Source organism: Ictalurus furcatus, chromosome 5 (genome assembly GCF_023375685.1).
Source record: "Ictalurus furcatus strain D&B chromosome 5, Billie_1.0, whole genome shotgun sequence".
In the NCBI taxonomy this organism is placed as follows: Eukaryota; Metazoa; Chordata; class Actinopteri; order Siluriformes; family Ictaluridae; genus Ictalurus; species Ictalurus furcatus.
In genome coordinates this window covers 31,956,523-31,978,098 of record NC_071259.1, presented here as the reverse complement: position 1 = coordinate 31,978,098, position 21,576 = coordinate 31,956,523, and the positions used below count along the sequence as shown (strand labels likewise).

The following is a 21,576-nucleotide window of genomic DNA, read 5'->3' as shown; positions in this document are numbered from 1 at the left end:
TCTGCTCATGATCCAGAACATACGAGCTGATCTGTGAAACATGGTGGAGGTAGCGTCATGGCTTGGGGTTTGCACGGCTGCTTCTGGAACATTCTCACTGATCTTTATTGACGATGGAACTCATGATGCGAGCAGCAGAACGAATTCAGGAACATCCTGTCTGACGATTTACAGAGAAACGCGTCCGAATGAATCGGGAGGAACTTCATCATGCAGAAGGACAACGATCCAAAACGCACGACTTCATCAGAGGGGAAAGCGGAAGGTCTTAGACTGTCCGAGTCAATCATCGGACCTTCACCCAACCCGAAGAGGAGACTGAAGGGAGAAACCCCGCCCCCGAAACAAACAACAACTGAAAGAAGCTGCGCTAAAAACACCACGAAAGAAGAAATAACACAATAAACAACGGATTTACAACCGAATACTGAGCGTTAATATCGGTCCTGAGAATAAAAATCGGGGTCTGATACAAAAGCTTCTATATTTTGTGTTGTTTAACGCGTCTAGACGTAAATACCGGGAAATAAATGCCGAAATCCTAAAGTCCATCATCAACAAATGACCTGGCCTCGCCGTCCCGATAGTTTCGGAGGGGGCCCTATAGGTGATTCGGCTCACCTTAAAGGGGTCGGAAACCGACACGCACGTCTGTGCGTTCATAACAAACAGACTTTTCTTAACGATCACACACCGAACTGAACATTTCATCGAGTTCATCCTTATAGGTTCATTCTGTATAAAAGGCATTCGCGAGTCCCGCCGTGCGAGAGGAGAGGAACGCCAGGTTTAAACGGAGGACGCGTGTGAAGGAGCGTCGTAGCTGTACTGTTCCTGCGGAGCGTTAGAGTTAAACCATTTCATCTCCCAACCTTTAGAGTCGTTTCTCTAACAAGCAGCAGGAAGGGAATCGGAGACGCGGCACTTTTCTCTCCTCGCCTTTTCATCGGTTCAAAAACTCTACCAAAAAATTAAATAAATAAATAAAAAAGTCTTCCGGAGTTTTCTTTGAACGTGTTTAAAACGACTCTCTCTCTCCTCCAGTTAATTAAAACCGACTTTGATGCCACACCCCGAGTCTTTCTACTTCACATCAAAACGCTCAGTCAGGGTTCAGAAATGGATCAAGAGCGCCACCTAGAGACACCAGACACGCACTGTAGCGTGAGTCTGGACCTTTCAATCCAGCACACACACACAATGTGTGATGGAGATTATTATTATTATTATTATTATGATGATGATTATTATTTTCCACTATAAAATAAAAAAATATAAATTATTATTATTTAATTATAAATTATAAATAAAAATAAATAAATAAACAAACAAATCACCACAACCCGACGGTTAGAAAGCGCCGACACTGGAGACTCCTTCCATAACCTCCAAACCTCACCACGTCCACTATCGTGCTGCACACGGTCTGTTTACGTGGCGCGTCTGCTGTACACGTCCCTGTGAAGGAGCGGTTACTATAGTAACGATAACGTGTTATATGCTTACCCTTTCCCAGATTTTAGAGCCTCAGGCAGGACTGACCGACACATACTGTGTTTGTGTGTGTGTGTGTGTGTTGAAGGAAAGCCGGCTGTGCTCAGGTATCGACCTCTTGCTTTTTCTCTCTCTCTCTCTCTCACTCACACACACACACAGGCGCAGTTAAACAGCTGGAGAGCTTAACACAGACTTAAACCACACATGCAGTCTTGTAAGAACGACGCAGGTGTGTGTGTGTGTGTGTGTGTGTGTGTGTGTGTGTGTCTTCAGCTCCATCTGTCCGTGTGAAGCGTCTCGGCCTCCATCATTTTACAGTCTGTGAGGAGCAGACCATTAAAACAGAAAAGATAATTGGGACGTATGAGAGAGTCCATCTGTTGCTGTTAACATGCGCTTTGAGACACACACACACACACACACACACACACACACACACACACACACACACACCCTCAGAATCGTATTGAATAAGAACGCTTCACTCTTATAATCAATTCATCCTTTTTTTAATTCTCTAAGATCATCTTTAATCTGGAAAAACTAAAAACAACAGTTTTATAATCATTATAATTATTATAATTATTATTATTATATATTACAATAAACAATGTGTAAGTGGACACAACCATGACAATAAACACACCACCTGGAAAACCCGTTTAACCCCGAGGAAGAGGAGAAAATAAATCAATTAAAAAAATAAAAAATACCCCTAAGGAAGAAAATGTCATGTACACGTGTGTGTGTGTGTGTGTGTGTGTAAATATGATACAGTACGTCCATCCGAGTGCTTTTACAAAAGACTCTTATAACTTAAGCTTCTTTAAATCAGCAAGAGAAGAAAAAAAAAAAAATCAGTTCAGAATCTAAACGTTGGTCTGGAGCGTCGAAACGAGTCCATCTGGGTCCTCCATGAAATCTCTCTCTCTCTCACACACACACACACACACACACACACGCACACAGTATTCTCACAATTTAATCCTCATTCCCAAAGCCTGCCCCTGTGTTGCACTTGTCCCCCAAACACTTGTGCCCCCCCTCACCCCCACCCCCACACACACACACACCAAACAGCAGCTCCACAGCTGATCCTCGGACAGTTTGAGCTTTGTCCAGTGCCTTGGCTCGAGTCTTTCGTCTTCCACACACTCAAACACGCGCCACGGTTTGTCTACGACTGCGCTCACACCTGCCGCGCTCCTTTATTTCATTTCCATCATCGCTACACAGACACTGAAACGGCGACGAGCTCTCTACGCCTGCAGGGCATTTTCACTTTTACACTTCTGTCCTGGTTCCTAAATGAACCACCACTGTTGACGGTTGGACGCTTCTTTATTATTCGTTTGTATCTCGGTCTATTTATCTGTTCAGGTGCGTAGCGAGTGTGTCGCGAATCTGTGATTCCGATCGAAATGGATCCATGCAACGATCATAAAGCGATTGTTCTTCATTAGAAGTCATTATATTACTGAAAAAAACCAAGAAGAAGAAAAAAAAAAACGATAAACTGCCACCAGCGAGGAGATCGGACTGTAACTTCGTAACGTGATTGTGTGTGTGTTTTTTTTTTTTTAAACAGTTCTTATCTACGTCATCACTCGCGAATTAACGCTACCTGAGAATCACATCATCGATCAGAGGTTAAGGAAATTGCATCGTATGATAGATCGGTCCCTCACGCCTTTCGCCATCGCCGAAATTAAACGCAAAACCCAGGAAAAATCTCAAAGTTACACGAAGACGCGCCATGTGACGTCGTCACGACGCGCACTCGGCCGGTTAGAGTAGTTTTCCGCAAATAAACAACAAAAAAAAACATAGCTGCTGAGATCGGAGATGACTCCTGGTGTTATGTCGTCATTTCAGTCATCATCGCCCCCTACTGGATACACTCTGTACTGCATTTGAAGACACTTAAAATTCGGGTGAATTCTGAAAAATACATCTAAATCCGTTAAATTAAGGACGGTGTTCGCGGGTACACGTATGCAGGTACTCGTTCTGAAAACCGTAACGGATATCTCCTGAGCCGGTACGTTCCTACTCGCCAGTTTTGTAAAATATTAACGTAGCTGCCATTTTGATTCGCCGTAAGGCTTTGTCTCGAACGCCAACGTCAACATATTTCTAAACAATGATCGTTTATATGCAAAGAAGTAAAGGTTTATCGCATCGTCAGCGTGACCTATCGCGATAGTCTAAAACGGGTGATTAAAGGAGACGGGTTAAAGGTAAACGGATGAGTCACGAGTCACCCCGGGGTGGGGCGGGGTCGATGATTGAAGAATAGGGATTGTGGTAGGTCTGAGATTCTGATCCGTCGGAGACGAACGCTAGAGATCGGCATCTTTGGTTTATCCCCGCCTCGAGCGAAATATCGCGTGTCTTTTCACTCCAGCACCCCCTGGGGTGAGACAGCGAGAATCACAGCGTCACACACCTGTTCCTCGGATGTGGTAGGGGCTCGGTTTCGTGTCTCACACACAAATGGGACATGTGTGACCGCATACGGGGAAGGAAAAACCATCCGCTTTCATGGATATCGTGTTCTAAGACGCTGGCCCGAGGTCACACATTCCACAGCTTTATACTAATCCCGCGGTTATTAGTCAGCTCATTACGTCGCTACGCCGAATGACCGAATGGAGCTTAATGACGGGGTACGGAACCTTTAAAACTCAGAAGGAAAAGAGCGCACGCGTTAATGATAATAAAAACGGGGCGAAGTTTAATCGCAGCAATAACGACGCTAATTAACGTAGGAAGGCTACGAAAAAGCAGCTCCCGTAAACTCTACCGATCGAGGAAGAGAAAGACGTTCGAGCCTGGTGTGTTTTCCAGCACTGTCGCTCATCGAGGACACACACACACACACACACACACACACACACACACACACACACACACAGAGAGGAGGTCAGAACAACCGCATCAAAGTAGCGAGAACCTCCGCGGTCGGTCGTCAGCATCGAGTCGCTCCAAACAACAACGAAGTCCGTATAAACGTGGAGGAGTCCACGCCGGTTTATCGACACCTGTCTCACTCCCACCGGAGACATGTCGACAATATAAAAAGAGAGAGAGGAAAAACCGAGAGAGAGACAGACAGAAAGAAAGGAAGTAAGAGAGACTCCGTTTACACGTCCGCTTAACACATCTGGATTGAGCGGAGACTCGTTTCAAGTTTTAAAAACAATAAATTTGAATAAGTAATTATCCTAGTACCTGTTCTCAGTAATAGAATAATTACTAATAACAATAGAATAATAACTAAGTAATAGAACAATAATTACCCCCCAAAACATAAACATACGTATAAGGAAGCGTCCCTTTCTCCAACCGAAACAATGCCCGAAATGTTGAAATCCGCTCGGCCCCGCCCCTTTTCTCCATCAAAGCCAACTCACAAAGAGTTTTAACAGAGTGAGAAGGGGGGAAGGGGCAGGCGGGGGAAGGGAAGTTAAATAAATGATATAAAATAAATAGAATTCATTCATTTTATATTTGATGTGATATTTATCTTACGTAACTAATTTATCAAAAAACATTTTTTATTGATTTATAATTACAGATCCCTTATGGCAAACGGAAAAAATGTTATTTCGTCCCTCGAGGTAGCGTTGTTTCTCTGAGCACTCGGCGGTTTATTCCGGTTAATAATATCTGTGGAAATAGCTATTAAATAAATAAAGTACACCGATTATACATTGCTATTCCGTTTATGTCCGTTTCAGAGCAGTCCTGGGTGCATCTCTACCCGCGCTTTATTCATCGTGAAACATGAAATCCTAATTATTGAGGATGCATGAAAGAGGAAGTGTAAACGGGTCAGAGAGAGAGAGAGAGAGAGAGAGAGAGAGAGAGAGGGAGGGAGGGAGAGGGAGAGAGAGAGAGAGAGAGGGAGAGAGAGAGGGGGAGAGATGTGTGGGAGGTGCTCAGGTGTGCTGGATTGCCAGTTCTTGGCCGATGAACCTGCGCAGACGCTCCAGGTACTGGCTGTAGAGCTCGATGTCGTTGTGCCCCGCCCCCTCCACCCACAGCGGCTCCACAGCTTTGGGGCAGCGCTCGTACAGGGCCAGGCCGTGCGAGAAATCGATCACCTCGTCCTCCGTCCCGTGGATGATCAACACCGGAGACGTGATCTTCGACACCTTCTCTATGCTAGAGAGAGAGAGAGAAAGAGAGAGAGAGAGAGAGAGAGAGAGAGAGAAAGAGAAAGAGAGACACACACACACACACACAGACACACAGAGAGAGAGAGAGACAGAGAGAGAGAGAGAGAGAGAGAGAGAGAAAGAGAGACACACACACACAGAGACACACAGAGAGAGAGAGACAGAGAGACACAGAGAGAGAGACAGAGTGAGAGAGAGAGAGAGAGAGAGAGAAAGAGAGACACACACACACAGAGACAGAGAGAGAGAGACACAGAGAGAGAGAGAGAGAGAGAGAGAGAGAGAGAGAGAGAGAAAGAGAGACACACACACACAGAGACACACAGAGAGAGAGAGACAGAGAGACACAGAGAGAGAGACAGAGAGAGAGACAGAGTGAGAGAGAGGGACAGAGACAGATGGAAATAATCAATAATTTCAACTTTCCCTCCTTTTCTTACATTCCCTTCCTTCTCTCCCCTCCTTTCCTCCCCATCCCTACTTTTTCTGTTCATTTTTATATCCGTTTATTGCATGCTGTTCCTTTGTTCTTTTTTTGCCCTCCTTCCGGTCTTTCGCTTAAATTCTCTCTCTCTCATCATACCCTTTTTCTCTCTGTCCCTTTTTTCTTTCTCTCTCCCTCCCACCCTTTCTTTCTTTTTTCATTCCTTTCAATCACATTCACATTCTGTATCTAGGTCCGAGTGCTAGTGTTTCAGACAGAACCCCCCCACCCCCCCCTCATCCTACCCAAGTTTTGATTGATTTGCTGTGTTTGTTTTTATTCTTGTGTTGTCGTTGAGTTTATTTGTATTTCGTTTCACTGCTGTTTGGATTTAGCCGTAAGGGAAACCGGGGCGTGTTTTTCGGGGGGACTCACTTGGGGAACGCGTCGAAGCAGTAGGTCTTCTTGGTGTCGGGGAAGGCGACCCTCATGCCCGAGGTGAGCGGAGAGTGCAGGATGACGGCCGCACACTCGTACCGCGACGCCAGGTCCACCGTGGGCACCGTGCCGATGCTCTGCCCGTACAGGATGATGTTCTCGGGGCTGATGCCGTACCTGAGACGACCAAAAAAATATTTCGAGCGCGTTAACTCACGTACTTTCTATTTTCTTCTATTCTATCTCAGCATTTCTCCGTGTCGCTCAGGTGGTACTCTTAAGCATACTTTCTGAACCTTTATCACGTGCCTTTGTAGCACCTTCTACTTAGGAAGGCGCATCTTAGTGCACTCGTTAAAGGTGAACTACACACAGCGACGTTCCCAGGTTAAAGGTACATGTTAAGAAGGTGCAGAAGATAACGGTAGAGACGTGATCGATCACAAACACACTGCTGTTAACGTCAGCGTCGCGCGTTACCGCGTGCGTAGAGCCTGCCACGCCGCGTCGATGTCCGCGTACAGGTTCTTCTCGGACGGTTTTCCCGTGCTCACGCCGTAGCCCGAGTAGTCGTAGGAGAAGATGTTGCAGTTGATGCGCGTCCCCAGGCCGATGTAAAAACTGCTCATCTGCCCCAGATCTACAGCGTTACCGTGGGAAAAGAGCACGGTGAACCTGCCCGGGACACACACACACACACACACACACACAGAGAGACAGATTAGCTCGTTCTGCAGCGCTCCATCCCAATGTGATTAATCCCAGCTATATTCCTTGGTCTTTTCCTCGTTATGAATGACGAAGGGAATTTGGCCTGTGTGTTACCTCATATTTATACCCCTGTGAAACAGTTTCCTGTTCCTAGTCACCCAGGTGTACTAAAAAAAAAAAAAAAAAAAAAGTCTAAAACATCAATGTTTATACGCGTTTTAAAAAAATTAAACAAAATCCGATATTACATCCACACAGACTTTTCGATACTGCAGCGAAAGACGTCTTCTGTTTTTAGCAAAAATAACCTGCGACGCATCAGAACCGTACACAATCAGGCTGAGATGATAAAGAGAGTTATAAAGTCATTAAACCGTAATTAAACCTGGAATGACGGCTGGATGGGCGGGGCTTGATGGAGTCACCTTCATGCAGATCACACCCTGGATCAATATTTAGCTTAAAACCTGCAAACTTTAACCTGGAGTTAAGTCTACCCTAGTCTAGTGCTTTCACTTTCACACGTGTGTGTGTGTGTGTGTGTGTGTGTGAAACTAATTAAACAGGAATGCGCTTTTATCTGAAACACCCTGCAACGTTTCTTCAAACACGTCCGATCATGTTCTCCTCCCAGCGCTGCTCTAACCAGGCCAAAGGCTCGGAACGATATCGACGGCGTCGGGAGAGAGAGAGAGACGGACCCGGGCGTGTTCAAGCGGTTTCCCCGTGAGACCGGCGTCGCCGTTTTAAGCGTCGCTGTCGGAATGATAAAATCAGAAAGGTTAACATTAAAGAAAGATTTGAAAACGTTCGGATCTGCAACTACTTCGAAACTAAATAAATAGCTATAAAAAAAAATAAAAAGATATCGCAATACCCGTGATCGTAATGTCACTATTTAAAAAGTTAAAAACGGCAGTTTAATAAAATACACCTCGGAAAAACACTCTTTTATATTTAAAAATATTTATTTATTGTTTTGAAAGCACAAACAATCAGAACGCTAATAAATAAAGCTTTAGGAAAATTGCTTTCTTTTACTTTAATTATTTAAACGAGCGAGGGGAAGGAAGCGGAGTGTCTCGGCGCTCACGGAAGTGAAGTGCTCTCGCGTGCGACAGTCACCTCCGGCTCATTTTCGATGCCCTTTGAGGTAGGTATTGGAGGATATCGCTTAACATGTTTAACCGTTTAACTGCGTTCGTGCGTGTCTTCCTATGATTAGCACGGAACAACTAAACAAAATAACAGACCGGATGCCGTTACCACGGTAACACGGACGGCTACCCACGGTCCTAATCGGCCCGCGACTCGCTTTTCCTGTTCGAGGGAATTCCTCTAAGTCTGTACTTCCTGTGTGGAGCTTTTTGTATATCAAACAATAGAATCAATCCGGTTTTAAAATAAGACGGTTTTGACGTTTGACCACGTGACATTTTTTACCCCACACACACACACACACACACACACACACACACACACACACACACACACACACACGAAGGAAACAAAGAGAACTGAGGAAGAAAAAAAACCGCAAAGGGAGGAGAGAGAGCGGGAACATCTGAGCAGCGTTTAAAGATAGCACACACACACAGAGAGGGAGGGAGGGAGGGAGGGGGAGAGAGATAGAGAGAGAGAGGGAGAGGGGGAGAGAGAGAGGGAATGAGAGAGAGAGAAAGCAGGAACAAGAATGGAAAAGAAAGGACAAGCATGTAAATAGGACGAGAAGAAAGATAGATGTACGTGTGTGAGGAAGTCTGACGCACGCGCTGTAGATATACTCGGAATATAGAAATACGCAGGAACATGATGCGGACGAATATTTTCTTTTTCTTTTTTGCCAGTAAGATTCGAGCGTCCGTTTGAGACTAGCGGTGTGAGACGTGACGCTGTTCGATGTTAAACTAACCGCTCGTTGTTTCTCACAAACGAAAATGAACGGCCCCTTGAGCTGGATCATGAAAGAATCGGTCCCGCCCACACCTCTAGTCGAGCGCGGTTACGGACGGGAGCGATGGAGACGGAGCGGACGTTTCTGCATCCGCGGGCAGGGTAGTGAGGGTGGGGTTTGGCATTTTGCATCGTGTGCAATACGCCATCATCACCGACTGACCTCGGCTTTGGAGCGATGCTGAGAAAGGAAAAGAAGGGGGCGTGGCCAGGCACACGCAACACGTCTTGTGTGCACGTTACGTCGCTACTGTAGCATGTAGTCGGCGATTTTTTGGATTCATTATCAAGCCGGGATTGTAAATAAACGTAAGGAGTTATAAACTGTGAATAATCTGGTGATAAAATGTCAATAAAAGCATATAAACTGCACGTGCACCTGCTCGGTGCTTCTCTAAGGATCACGATCATCATGAAGTGTTCGTGTTTTTAGATTTCCTTGCTGCCCCCAGGTGATGTTTTGTTGGGGAAACGATATATAATGATGTGTACAGCGAGGTACTGCGATGGTGTTTTAGGGGTCTGGTGTCGGTGTGCCTCACCGTGCTGTGGGAGCGCAGCGGATGTACATGCAGCCCACTCGGTTCCCTCGACTCGAGCGCGTCAGGAACACTTCGGTGACGTCCAGCTCCCGCTGGGAATACTGAAACTCGGCCCGTTCTGTGAGATGGAGCTTCCAGCGCCCCTCTCCTCCTCCTACACCTCCTCCAACACCCCCGCCCACACCTACGACAGCGCCGCCGCCGGCACCTCCTCCTCCTCCTCCTCCTGCTGCAGAGCCGCCTCGAGAGCGCAGACCAGGCGCCGTGGTGGAGCTGGTGGACACCGGGCCTGCTTCCAGATCCGGCAGGAGGGTGTAGGTGGGCTCGGGGGGCAGGAAGGCCAACTTAGCGGCGATACGGCTCGGGCATGGAGGACAGCAGAACAGGCAACACAGCTCACTGACAGACAGGCCATTCATCGTCAACTGTAGGAGAGAGAGACAGAGAGAGAGAGAGACAGACAGACAGACAGACAGGGAAAGAGACAGAGCAATAAACAGATATAAAGAGAGACCAAGAAAATGAGAAATGGATAGAAAGAGAGAGATACAGAGACAGACACACAGATGGATGAGAGAGACCGTGTGTGTGTGTGTGTGTGAGTGAGAGAGAGCGCGAACGAGAGAGAAACAGATAGAGACAGAGACATAAATAAAGAAATTGTGAGAGAAAGTGAGAGAGAAAGAAAAAGAGAAAGAAAAAGGAGAGAGAGAGAGAGAGAGAGAGAGAGAGAGAGAGAGAGAGAGAGAGAGAGAGAGATGATGTAACAGAAAGATGATTCAACAATATCACAGTAAAGCCTCCTACAGAAGTCGTTGTTTCTCTGTAGATGGAGAGCTGCTGATTTTCCTAGATTTGGATTGGGAACGCGATGGGGAACCATTCTGGGAATGGGAACGAGACTGGGAATGGGATTGGGAATGGGATTGGGAACTGTACTGGAACAGGAACAGGACTGGGAACAGGAACGGGATTAGGAACAGGAACGGGATTGGGAACCGTACTGGAACAGGAACGGGATTGGGAACCGTACTGGAACGGGATTGGGAACCGTACTGGAACAGGAACGGGATTGGGAACCGTACTGGAAAAGGAACGGGATTGGGAACCGTACTGGAACAGGAACGGGATTGGGAACCGTACTGGAACAGGAACGGGATTGGGAACCGTACTGGAACAGGAACGGGATTGGGAACCGTACTGGAACAGGAACGGGATTGGGAACCGTACTGGAACAGGAACGGGATTGGGAACCGTACTGGAACGGGATTGGGAACCGTACTGGAACAGGAACGGGATTGGGAACCGTACTGGAACAGGAACGGGATTGGGAACCGTACTGGAACAGGAACGGGATTGGGAACCGTACTGGAACGGGAACAGGATTGGGAACCGTACTGGAACGGGATTGGGAACCGTACTGAAATAGAAACGGGATTGGGAACCGTTCTGGAACAGGAACGGGATTGGGAAAAGGAACGGGATTGGGAACAGGACTGGGATTGGGAACAGGAACAGGATTGGGAACAGGAACGGGATTAGGAAAAGGAACGGGATTGGGACTGGACGTTTTGCCTCTGCGCTCAGAGTTCACTCAGATTCAGTTTAATCCGGATTACACAGACCTTTATCACACTCAACCAACCAGAAGACCATCATATAAACAAAAGTATTCATTCATTACATAATATTTAATAAAAAATAATAATACCAATAATAATAACAATAATAAGAATAACAATAATAATAATAATAATAATGATGATGATGATAATATTAATGAAACCTAGGCTATTACCACTAAGCCAGGAAAAACCTCATTACACACCACATTAATAATTTAATCCCTACTCAAATGCATTGTAATTATACTCAATTATATATAATAATATCGTCTACTTAGAGAACAGCATCACACTTAATAATAATAATAATAATAATAATAATAATCCCTCCTGAGCAAATGAGCCATTATTTCATCCTGGGAAAAAACCCCTTGAGGTTAATCCTCGCGCTGTGTGATTTTTGCCGAGCCGGAGCCGATCTCCACCTGCGGGTCATGAATAATTAGCGTGGAAATGAAACGCAACCCTATGGACATGTACAGAAGAGAGATCTAACCAGGCCACAGAGCAAAAATACACCGGCGTTAGACACGTAAAAAGGTCACGTGAAGTCAGGGATACGGCAAAAACAATTCACGTAGATATTTAACACCTCATTAATCTCTCGTGTCTGAAAAGCCAGAAAGTAAAAGCTATACGATAAAACTTTACCTCCGACACTGGAGACTCCTTCCATAAAAGGTTCGATTAACGTCTCCTCGCCATATGCGAACAAGCTGTTGCTATAGAAACGATAGTAGAACGAGCGCGCTAATATAAACCCGCGCTACTCTTATAGAAATTGAATCCACACCTTCTGACCAATCACAATCCAGGATTCAACAGCAACATGGGATTAAAAAAAAATCTACTATTTTACATATATTAGACGGAAAAATGAAGCACTATTGTAAATAGATTTTTAAATAATATATAGACAGACAACTAATAAAATTAAAAATAACAATAATAACGATGGAATCATAATAAAAATAAATAATAATACTCTTAAATAATACAAATATGCTGCAAATATTGCTTTAAAAAATGATTTATCGATGCTCTGTGGTTTAGAATAATGCACATTAAAGCTCTGAATAAAAATTTAACAAATTTAGAAAAACTAAATCTTGAAAAAAATGTCTATGTGAAAGAATAGCTTAAATAAGCTTATAAAATAACGCATATTATAAAATTAGAGCGTGAATATGACATACAAAGAGGATCAAATAAATAATATAAACAAATAAAAAAAAATTGGGAATTATTATTAGTTTATATGATATTATATTACATTATAGCATAAATGAATGTAAATGTATCTAAAGCAGGTCAGTGCAGATAGATTTAAGCCGACATTATTAACCCATCATGTTAAAAGTGATAACAATTGAACGTTTTGAATAATATCGAACATGTTTTATTAAGAACATTTCCTCTAACAGAATGCCAAAGCCGGACTGTTTCATACCTCAGTGCTAATCAGCTATGCTAGCTCCCAGAAAAGCTATCCGAGCTAATGCTAAAGCTAACCTGGAAACACCGCCGACTCCTCAGATGGTAATGAATAAAATGGTGGACATTTCCTCGTCTTTCTCCTCCGGAGGTGAAATCAGCTGTGATGGTCGAGCAGCAGGGGAGAGTGTGTGTATGATGGCGGGTGATGAGCGAAAGCGACACCGAGCTGTCATTCATTAGCCTCGATGCTAACGGAGCTAAAGGATCAGAGCCGAATTCAGCTGCTTCCAGTCCCACTACTACTCGGAGGCTTGCCGCATCCGGAAGTGACGTAGCGCAAAGGCGGAGGCGTGTCCGCCATTTTACTTCTCTAGTAACGCCTGGTTTGTTTTTGTTCGTTTTATACTGAAGTAAATACTTAAAAAACTATATATATATATATATATATATATATATATATATATATGTATATAAAACTGTAAACCTTTCATGCATATATTATTTATATGCATATCCAGATTATTTTATATGTTCTCTTCCTTTTCTTTTTTTAAAATTGCGTAATGTGTGAATTTTGATTCTGTCTAAATATTACTTCTAGTAAATGGAAGAATCAATCCATAGGTACAAAAGTTAGTTGTTTTTTTTGTTTTGTTTTGTTTTTTTAAAAAAAAGGTATGCTTGAAATAATATTAATTTTAAAAAATAATACTTTCCCAATGTCAAATCTAATGAATGTCAAAATGAGTGGAGTCTGGCACCAAAAAAACAAAACCCCAAAAAACATTTTTACATGTAGAAAGTTAGTAAAGATTGAGATCGACAAATAGTCTACAGAAGAGATTATGCTAATTTGCAGTGATGCTCGGAATTGATTTGGAGCTGACTGACATCTTATATTTTACTTTAAAAAAAAAAAAAAGCCTTAAATTGACTGTCCATAAGTGTGGACACTATGCATGAATGGGTTAAGAATATATTACGAGAAAAAAGTCATAATATACTGAGAAATAGAATTGGAATATCTGATATTATGAGAAAAATCGCTATTTTTGAACTCTCGTGACTAAATTCTACAACTCACTTCTCAAAATCTTGCGATTTTTTTCTCATAATATCAGATATCACGATGTTATTTTTTAACTCTCACGACTTAATTCTACAACGTAATTCTCGGTCATAATATATTGAGGAAAAAGTCTTAATGTCTGACATTACAATAAAGAATTGCAATATTTTAGAATAAAGTCGTAATGTCTGATATCACAAAATAAATTACAATATTTTGAGAACAAATTCGTTGTATAGAGAGGCAAACGTTTCAATATCTGATTTTACACGAACAAAATGACAATATTTAGTGAATAAAGTGATTATATATTGAAATTAAAGTCATATTATCTGATAGTACGATGAAAAAAATCGGACTATTTTGAGGATAAAGTCATGATGTTGTGCCCTTTAAGTACCGATTACTTCTTGTTGGATAACTTTTCTTCCCTTCAAATAAAAAAAAAATCTCAAGTTGTCTTGGTCTGAAACAATTAAGTAATAAATGTGTAGAAATACTTTTTCACAGCACTGTACATAAAGATGGACTTTGGAAAACCTTGAAAGTTGAGTTTTGCATCACTCCATTTTTTTAAAATAATAATAATAATAATAATAATAAAATTGCACTCTTGCGAAAGCACCATAATGTATGTGTACAAATAAGATAACTATATGTTCCTTATTATTATTATTATTATTATACATGATTAGAAAAGCCTTTAAGCTCGAATATGACCGTGTAGTTTCATTTCCGCGTGTCGCGTGAGCTACAGGCAGTGTGACGTCAGAGCAAGATGGCGGCGTCCTGCGTGAGGAGCTTGGGGAAGGTCGGCCGGCTGCTTCTACACAACACAACTTTCCCAGGAGGGAATCCGGCGCTGGTTTCCACGCGGCTCTCTGCGCGAGCTTACAGCGGCTTTCCGCGCGGCTTTGCACGCGCTGTGAGGCGGACCGGAAGCGGCGGAGTGGCGCTCAGGTGTGCGTTCCTGCTCGGAGGTGGACTCGGTTTGTACCACACCGTTAAACACACTCTGCTGCAGAGACACCACGCAGAACAACAGCTCCAGGTGATGTCGCGTTCACCATCATAGCCGTGTTATTAATAACACCTGGTAATAAAAAACAAACAAACATGCACTTAAAGGTGCGATAGTCGATTTCTTTTATTATTCCTTACTTGTACAAAAAGAACCTGGAAGATGTGTAGAACATGGTCATAAAACAATGCATAAAACCAGGACCTTAGCAAACATTTATTAAGTCACTGAGAAAACCGGTTTGGAAAACTGACATCCGGTCCGGAAGTTTGTATTTGGATGCGTTACCTTACTCAAAGAGTCATCTTAGGTCCTGGGGGCGGGGCTTCATGGGCACGGGCGGGATTTCGTGAACATAGGCGGGGTTTTATAAACGTGGGCGGGGCTTCATGAACATGGGCGGAAATCATTTGAATGTCCAACCCACCAGCCTTGAGGAAGAAGAAAAAGAAAAACACTAATCTTACCCAGGGACACCGCTAGGCTTTCTGGGTCCCCTGCCTAATTTGTACTCCTACATTTATGCTTTTTATAACTATTTACAAATAACTATATATACAGTACAAGTAATTAACACCATTTTACTCTCTCTCTGTCATACACACACCATAGAAACTCTGTCTGGATATCTTTATAAGCTGTCAACTTGTAATTTCTTATTCCCCAAGTACCAAGAACAATGAACTTTATTATTATTATTATTATTATTATTATTATTATTAGTAGTAGTAGTAGTAGTAGTAGTATTCATTGAGTGAATAATAAGTTTCACACACCGGCAGTTCCAGAAAGAAATGTGGAGGTTATCTAAAACAGTAACCGGATCATTGAATCAGTGAGTTGAACTCGAGAACCGAATCGGTTCTATTCGTGAACGAATCATTCGGACTGGTTTTATCAACGGGATTCTCCACTTCATCGAAAACGAACCGACTCGAGCAAACGATTCACGCACGAATCGCACTACGAATCATAAACTCACTCGGACAGGTACAGCAGATTTTATTTGATTGCATTAAATTTCGATCGATTCCTCACAGAAAGCTGAATGGTCGTAATCTTCCCCCCCGTTACGGCGCCCCCGATCTTACCTAACGCACCTTTAAGTCCATCTTAACCCATTGTTGCCTCTTGGAGTGTGTATCTCGTGTTTAATGGTTCTTGATGCTCTTTTCTTCAGGCAGCAGGTGTGGTGTGGGATCTGAAGCTGACGCTGTATCAGTATAAGACCTGTCCGTTCTGCAGTAAAGTGCGCGCCTTCCTGGACTATCATGGCCTCCCGTACGACGTCGTGGAGGTCAACCCCGTCATGCGGCAGGAAATCAAGTGGTCCACGTACAGGAAAGTTCCCATCCTGATGGTGAACGAAAGCATCGTAAGACCGCCGTTATGTTTCCGCTTGTGTCATGTGACATGCTGAAGAGGGTTTTTTCCCCTCCGTGTGTTAAACTCCATCTTTCTTCTCTCCTTCTGTCCCGGACAGCAACTGAACGACTCGTCTGTCATCATCAGCGCTCTGATGACGTACCTGATCAGCAGGTGAGTGTGTCTCAGACTGGACGTCGGGCCTTTCCTCGGCTCAGCGTGAGATTAACGATCAGGTTTAAACACTTCTGCAGGGAGAAGTCCGTTCCTGAGGTCCTGGCCTGTTACCCCGAGATGAAGGGGAAGAACGACAGAGGGAAAGAAGTGATAGAGTTCGGGAACAAGTACTGGGTGATGGTGGACGAAACCAAACACACGCACTACTACCCTGAGAAAACGTCCAGGCAGTGAGACACAGCTCTCTATCTCTATCTATCTCTCTCTGTCTCGGTCTCTCTCTCTCACTATCTCTATCTCTCTCTCTCACTATCTCTCTCTCTCTCTCTCTCTCTCTCTCTCTCTCTCTATCTATATATATATATCTCTATCTGTCTCTCACTCTCTCTGTCTCTCTCTCTATCTCTCAATCTGTCTCTCTTTCTCTGTCTATCTTTCAATCTATCTCTGTCTCTCTCACTCTCTCTCTCTGTCTCTCTCTCTATCTATCTGTCTATCTCTATATATATCTCTATCTCTCTCACTCTCTCTATCTATCTCTGTCTCTCTCTCTCAATCTATCTCTCTTTCTCTCTATCTATCTCTCTGTCTCTCTCTCACTATCTCTCTCTCTCTATCTCTCTATATATATATCTCTATCTCTGTCTTTCACTCTCTCTGTCTCTCTCTCTCTCTCAATCTATCTCTCTTTCTCTGTCTTTCAATCTATCTCTGTCTCTCTCACTCTCTCTCTCTGTCTCTCTCTCTCTATCTATCTATCTATCTGTCTATCTCTATATATATCTCTCTCTCTCACTCTCTCTATCTATCTCTGTCTCTCTCTCTCAATCTATCTCTCTTTCTCTCTATCTATCTCTCTGTCTCTCTCTCACTATCTCTCTCTCTCTATCTCTCTATATATATATCTCTATCTCTGTCTTTCACTCTCTCTGTCTCTCTCTCTATCTCTCAATCTATCTCTCTTTCTCTGTCTATCTTTCAATCTATCTCTGTCTCTCTCACTCTCTCTCTGTCTCTCTCTCTCTATCTATCTATCTATCTGTCTATCTCTATATATATCTCTATCTCTCTCACTCTCTCTATCTATCTCTGTCTCTCTCTCTCTCAATCTATCTCTCTTTCTCTCTATCTATCTCTCTCTGTCTCTCTCATTCTCTCTCTGTCTCTCTCTCACTATCTCTCAATCTATCTCTGTCTCTCTCTCTCTCTCTATCTGTCTATCTCTCTATATATATATCTCTATCTCTGTCTTTCACTCTCTCTGTCTATCTCTCAATCTATCTCTCTCTCTATCTTTCAATCTATCTCTGTCTCTCTCACTCTCTCTCTCTCTGTCTCTCTCTCTCTCTATCTATCTATCTATCTGTCTATCTCTATATATATATATCTCTATCTCTCACTCTCTCTCTCTATCTATCTCTGTCTCTCTCTCTCAATCTATCTCTCTTTCTCTCTATCTATCTATCTCTGTCTCTTTCTCTCTCTCTCTCTATCTATCTATCTGTCTCTCTCGCTCTCTCTCTAAATCTCTTTCTCTCTATCAATCTCTCTCTCTTTCTATCTCTCTATTTATCTATCTGTCTTTCTCGCTCTCTTTCTCTATTTCTCTATCTCTCTATCTATATATCTATCTGTCTGTCTATCTCTCACTCTATTTATCTGTCTCTCTCTCTCTCTCTCAACTATCTCTCTCTGTCTCTCGCCGTATCTCTCACTCTCTTACATTTGCTCTTTCCTTATTTCTTTTCTTTCTTTCTCACTTTCACCGCTTTTTCTTTATTACTTTTCTTTCTTCCCCTCTTTCTTTCTTTCTTTCTTTCTTCTTGTTCTCTTTATTGAAGTAAGAATGATTTATTTCTAAAACAATATTTTACTTATTATTTATAAAAAGAAATTATACACACACACACACACAGTTGATTTATCATGTTTCTTTTTCTTTCGTGTTTTTTAAATTTATTAAGAATTAACATTATTTGAATAATTAATCAGTGCAGTAACTCATAAGACGTCATTATTTTTAACCATGTATTTATTTGAAGGATTTAATTTCCTCCCGCTGGTCAGAATGCCGCTCTTCTCCGAGTCTTTACAGTCTTTTCACTACGAGTTTTTTTCTAAACAGTGCACTGTATTATACTATCACCAGGCTGTGATGTCACCGGCCGTCCGGAACGTGATTGGATGATCGTTTAAGACGTAGCGTGCTGGATACGCGTGATCTTTTCTTCCTCAGTCTGATCACAACGTTGTATAAAATAGCAGTACACAATGAATGAGTGTATATGTGAGAGTGTGTGTGCGTGTGTGTGTGTGTGTGTGTGTGTGTGTGTGTGTGTGTTTTCAGAGAGGAAATAAAATGGCGTAAATGGGCAGACGACTGGCTCGTGCACCTCATCTCCCCTAACGTGTACCGGACCCCGGCCGAGGCCCTGGCTTCCTTCGACTACATCGTCCGCGAGGGAAAGTTCGGCGCGTTCGAAGGCTTCTTCGCCAAGTACGTAGGAGCGGCGGCCATGTGGCTCATCTCCAAACGACTGAAGAACAGGTGGGTGAAGGCGGCGCAGTCGTCCCGCCGCACGCGCGGATACGTGACGGGGTTAATCCGGTCTGCCGCAGGGCCGGAGATACGACCGTATAACATCCGTACGTCACGTTGGTACGCGGCGTCTGCTGTAACGGACGCTGTTTCCCTCACGTCCTCAGACACAACCTGCAGGACGACGTGAGGCAGGACCTGTACAAGGCGGTGAACGACTGGGTGGCGGCCATCGGGAAAAAGAAGACATTCATGGGAGGAGAAAACCCCAACCTCGCCGATCTGGTAAACAAACGATTGGGCAAAAAGATTTGACTGCACGCAATTACTGCAGAGCTTTAACACGGAATGGCGTCGATCGGCAGACACGTGTCAAAACGTCATCACGTGACGTTCTTGTTCTTTCTTTCACTCTTTTCTTTCCTTCTTTCTTACTTTACTCTCTCTTCTTTATTTCTTTTCTTTCTCGCGCTCTTTCACTCTTTTTTTTTCCTTTCATTTCTTTCTCTTTACTTTTTCTGTACTCTCTTCATTTCTTTCACTTTTCTTTCCACTCATTTATTTTTCTTTCTTGCTCTTTCACGCTTCTTTCATTTCTTTACTTTCTTTCTTGCTCCTTCTTTACTCTCTTCTTTTTTTTTCTTGCTCTTTCACTCTTCTTTTTTTGATTTCTTTCTATCTTTTCTTTACTTTCTTTCACAATTTTTTTCTTTCATTTCTTTACTTTCTTTTTTCTTTCTTGCTCTTTCACTCTTCTTTCACTTTTCTTTCTTGCTCTTTCACTTTTCTTTACGCTCGTCTTTTTCTTTTCTTTCTTGCTCTTTCACTCCTCTTTCTTTCACTTTTCTTTCTTTCACTTTTCTTTACGCTCGTCTTTTTCTTTTCTTTCTTGCTCTTTCACTTTTCTTTCTTGCTCTTTCACTCTTCTTTCTTTCACTTTTCTTTACGCTCGTCTTTTTCTTTTCTTTTTTGCTCTTTCACTCTTCTTTCTTTCACTTTTCTTTCTTGCTCTTTCACTCTTCTTTCTTTCACTTTTCTTTCTTGCTCTTTCTTTCACTTTTCTTTACGCTCATCTTTTTCTTTTCTTTCTTGCTTTCACGCTTCTTTCATTTCTTTACTTTTTTCTTGCTCTTTCACTTCTTTCTTTACTTTCCTTCTTTACTCTCTTCTTTTTATTTTCTTTCTTGCTCTTTCACGCTTCTTCTTTTTTCACATTTTTTTCTTTCATTTATTTATTGCTCTTTCACTCTGTCGCCACACATTTTATTTATATTTTTATATATTTATATATATATATATTTATATATTTATTTATATATATATATATATATATATATATTTATATATATATATTTATTTATATATATATTTATATTTATATATATATATATATATATTTATATTTATATATATATATATATATTTATATTTATATATATATATATATATATTTATATATATATATATATATTTATATATATATTTATATATATATATATATTTATATATATATATATATATATTTATATATATATATATATATATTTATATATATATATATATATTTATATATATATATATATATATATTTATATATATATATATATATATTTATATATATATATATATATATATATTTATATTTATTTATATATAAAACCTTAATAATTATTATTTTTAAACTGTTGTTTTTCTTTCAAACTCGACCGTCTTTCCATTTCTTCACATGGAGCGTGTACGTATGTTTCAGGCGGTGTTTGGTGTTCTGAGGGTCATGGAGGGTCTTGAGGCTTTCGACGACATGATGGAGAACACGAAAGTGAAGAAGTGGTACAGACGCATGCAGGACGCCATGCGCCATCGTCCCGAATGATCCGCACACCCCTTCGGTTCTGCCTCGAACGGGTCCCTTTTACAGAACGTAACGGCGTGGGTCGTGAAGCCAATCGGGCGAGCGGTGTGCGGCGTACGATAACGTACAGGACGTTCCGCGGCTTTCCTTTCCACTTCATCCGATTCATCCTGTGTCTGATTTCTGATAATTTATTTCTTTCTCTCTCTGCTATGCTGTAATGATAAATAAGGAGTAACGAGAGCAGCAATAAAGAGTACTGACGAACCGACGCGGATCAGGCCGCTGATTCCGGCTCCTGCACTGACTTTACTCGCCCGATTGAAATTAAAAATCTCTGAAACACGTCCACGGGCTCGTTTCTTGGTCTGATGAATTTTCACTGCTTCATGTCGCAGGATTTGGATTCAGTCCTACTTTTATTACACTGTTCTACCACAGCCATGCTGAATTCTGGACTCTGATTGGTCAGAAACTGTCGATTAATCCACTAACATTAATGCTCTCGAATACATCGTCGTTTCTATCGTCGTATATATATCTATATATAGATATAGATATATATAGATATAGATATAGATATAGATATATATATATAGATAGAGATAGAGATAGAGATAGAGATAGAGATAGAGATATAGAGATATAGAGATATAGATATAGATATATATAGATAGAGAGAGAGAGAGAGAGCGTGATAGAGAGAGCTATATATATATAGAGAGCGAGAGAGAGCGCTATA

The 21,576-nt window shown here is 42.1% G+C and overlaps 2 protein-coding genes across 4 annotated transcripts; one reads left to right on the top strand and one right to left on the bottom strand.

Annotated features, from left to right (window-relative positions):
• Window positions 1-1,161: 1,161 nt before the first annotated feature.
• On the bottom strand, window positions 1,162-13,166 carry abhd17ab (abhydrolase domain containing 17A, depalmitoylase b). 3 transcript variants are annotated; one of them, XM_053625982.1, is made up of 5 exons: window positions 12,887-13,166; window positions 9,750-10,174; window positions 7,024-7,218; window positions 6,541-6,720; window positions 1,162-5,667 (listed from the first exon to the last, which is right to left on the bottom strand). In XM_053625982.1, the coding sequence occupies exons 1-5, from the start codon at window positions 13,046-13,048 to the stop codon at window positions 5,442-5,444; spliced, it is 1,188 nt and encodes a 395-aa protein (XP_053481957.1). In that variant the 5' UTR covers window positions 13,049-13,166; the 3' UTR covers window positions 1,162-5,441. The 3 variants fall into 3 exon arrangements, with proteins under 3 accessions (XP_053481957.1, XP_053481959.1, XP_053481958.1); XM_053625984.1 differs by having other exon boundaries at window positions 12,825-12,905; XM_053625983.1 differs by lacking the exon at window positions 12,887-13,166 and adding an exon at window positions 12,026-12,535.
• Window positions 13,167-14,658: 1,492 nt separating this feature from the next.
• ptgesl (prostaglandin E synthase 2-like) lies at window positions 14,659-21,181 on the top strand. Its single transcript, XM_053625986.1, has 7 exons — window positions 14,659-14,931; window positions 16,082-16,276; window positions 16,385-16,440; window positions 16,521-16,673; window positions 18,791-18,991; window positions 19,150-19,267; window positions 20,733-21,181. Exons 1-7 carry the CDS (start codon window positions 14,659-14,661, stop codon window positions 20,853-20,855), a joined length of 1,119 nt encoding a protein of 372 aa, XP_053481961.1. The 3' UTR covers window positions 20,856-21,181.
• The last annotated feature ends 395 nt before the right edge of the window (window positions 21,182-21,576 follow it).

Excerpts from the sequence above, each read along its gene's own strand:
- abhd17ab (XM_053625982.1), bottom strand. The coding sequence starts at position 13,048 with ATGAATGACAGCTCGGTGTCGCTTTCGCTCATCACCCGCCATCATACA. Across the intron at positions 7,219-9,749 it reads CGCTGCGCTCCCACAGCACG|GTTCACCGTGCTCTTTTCCC; the intron begins GTGAGGCACACC and ends TGTCCCGGGCAG. Across the intron at positions 6,721-7,023 it reads TGGCAGGCTCTACGCACGCG|GTACGGCATCAGCCCCGAGA; the intron begins GTAACGCGCGAC and ends TGGTCGTCTCAG.
- ptgesl (XM_053625986.1), top strand. The coding sequence starts at position 14,659 with ATGGCGGCGTCCTGCGTGAGGAGCTTGGGGAAGGTCGGCCGGCTGCTT. Across the intron at positions 14,932-16,081 it reads ACGCAGAACAACAGCTCCAG|GCAGCAGGTGTGGTGTGGGA; the intron begins GTGATGTCGCGT and ends TCTTTTCTTCAG. Across the intron at positions 16,674-18,790 it reads CCTGAGAAAACGTCCAGGCA|AGAGGAAATAAAATGGCGTA; the intron begins GTGAGACACAGC and ends GTGTGTTTTCAG.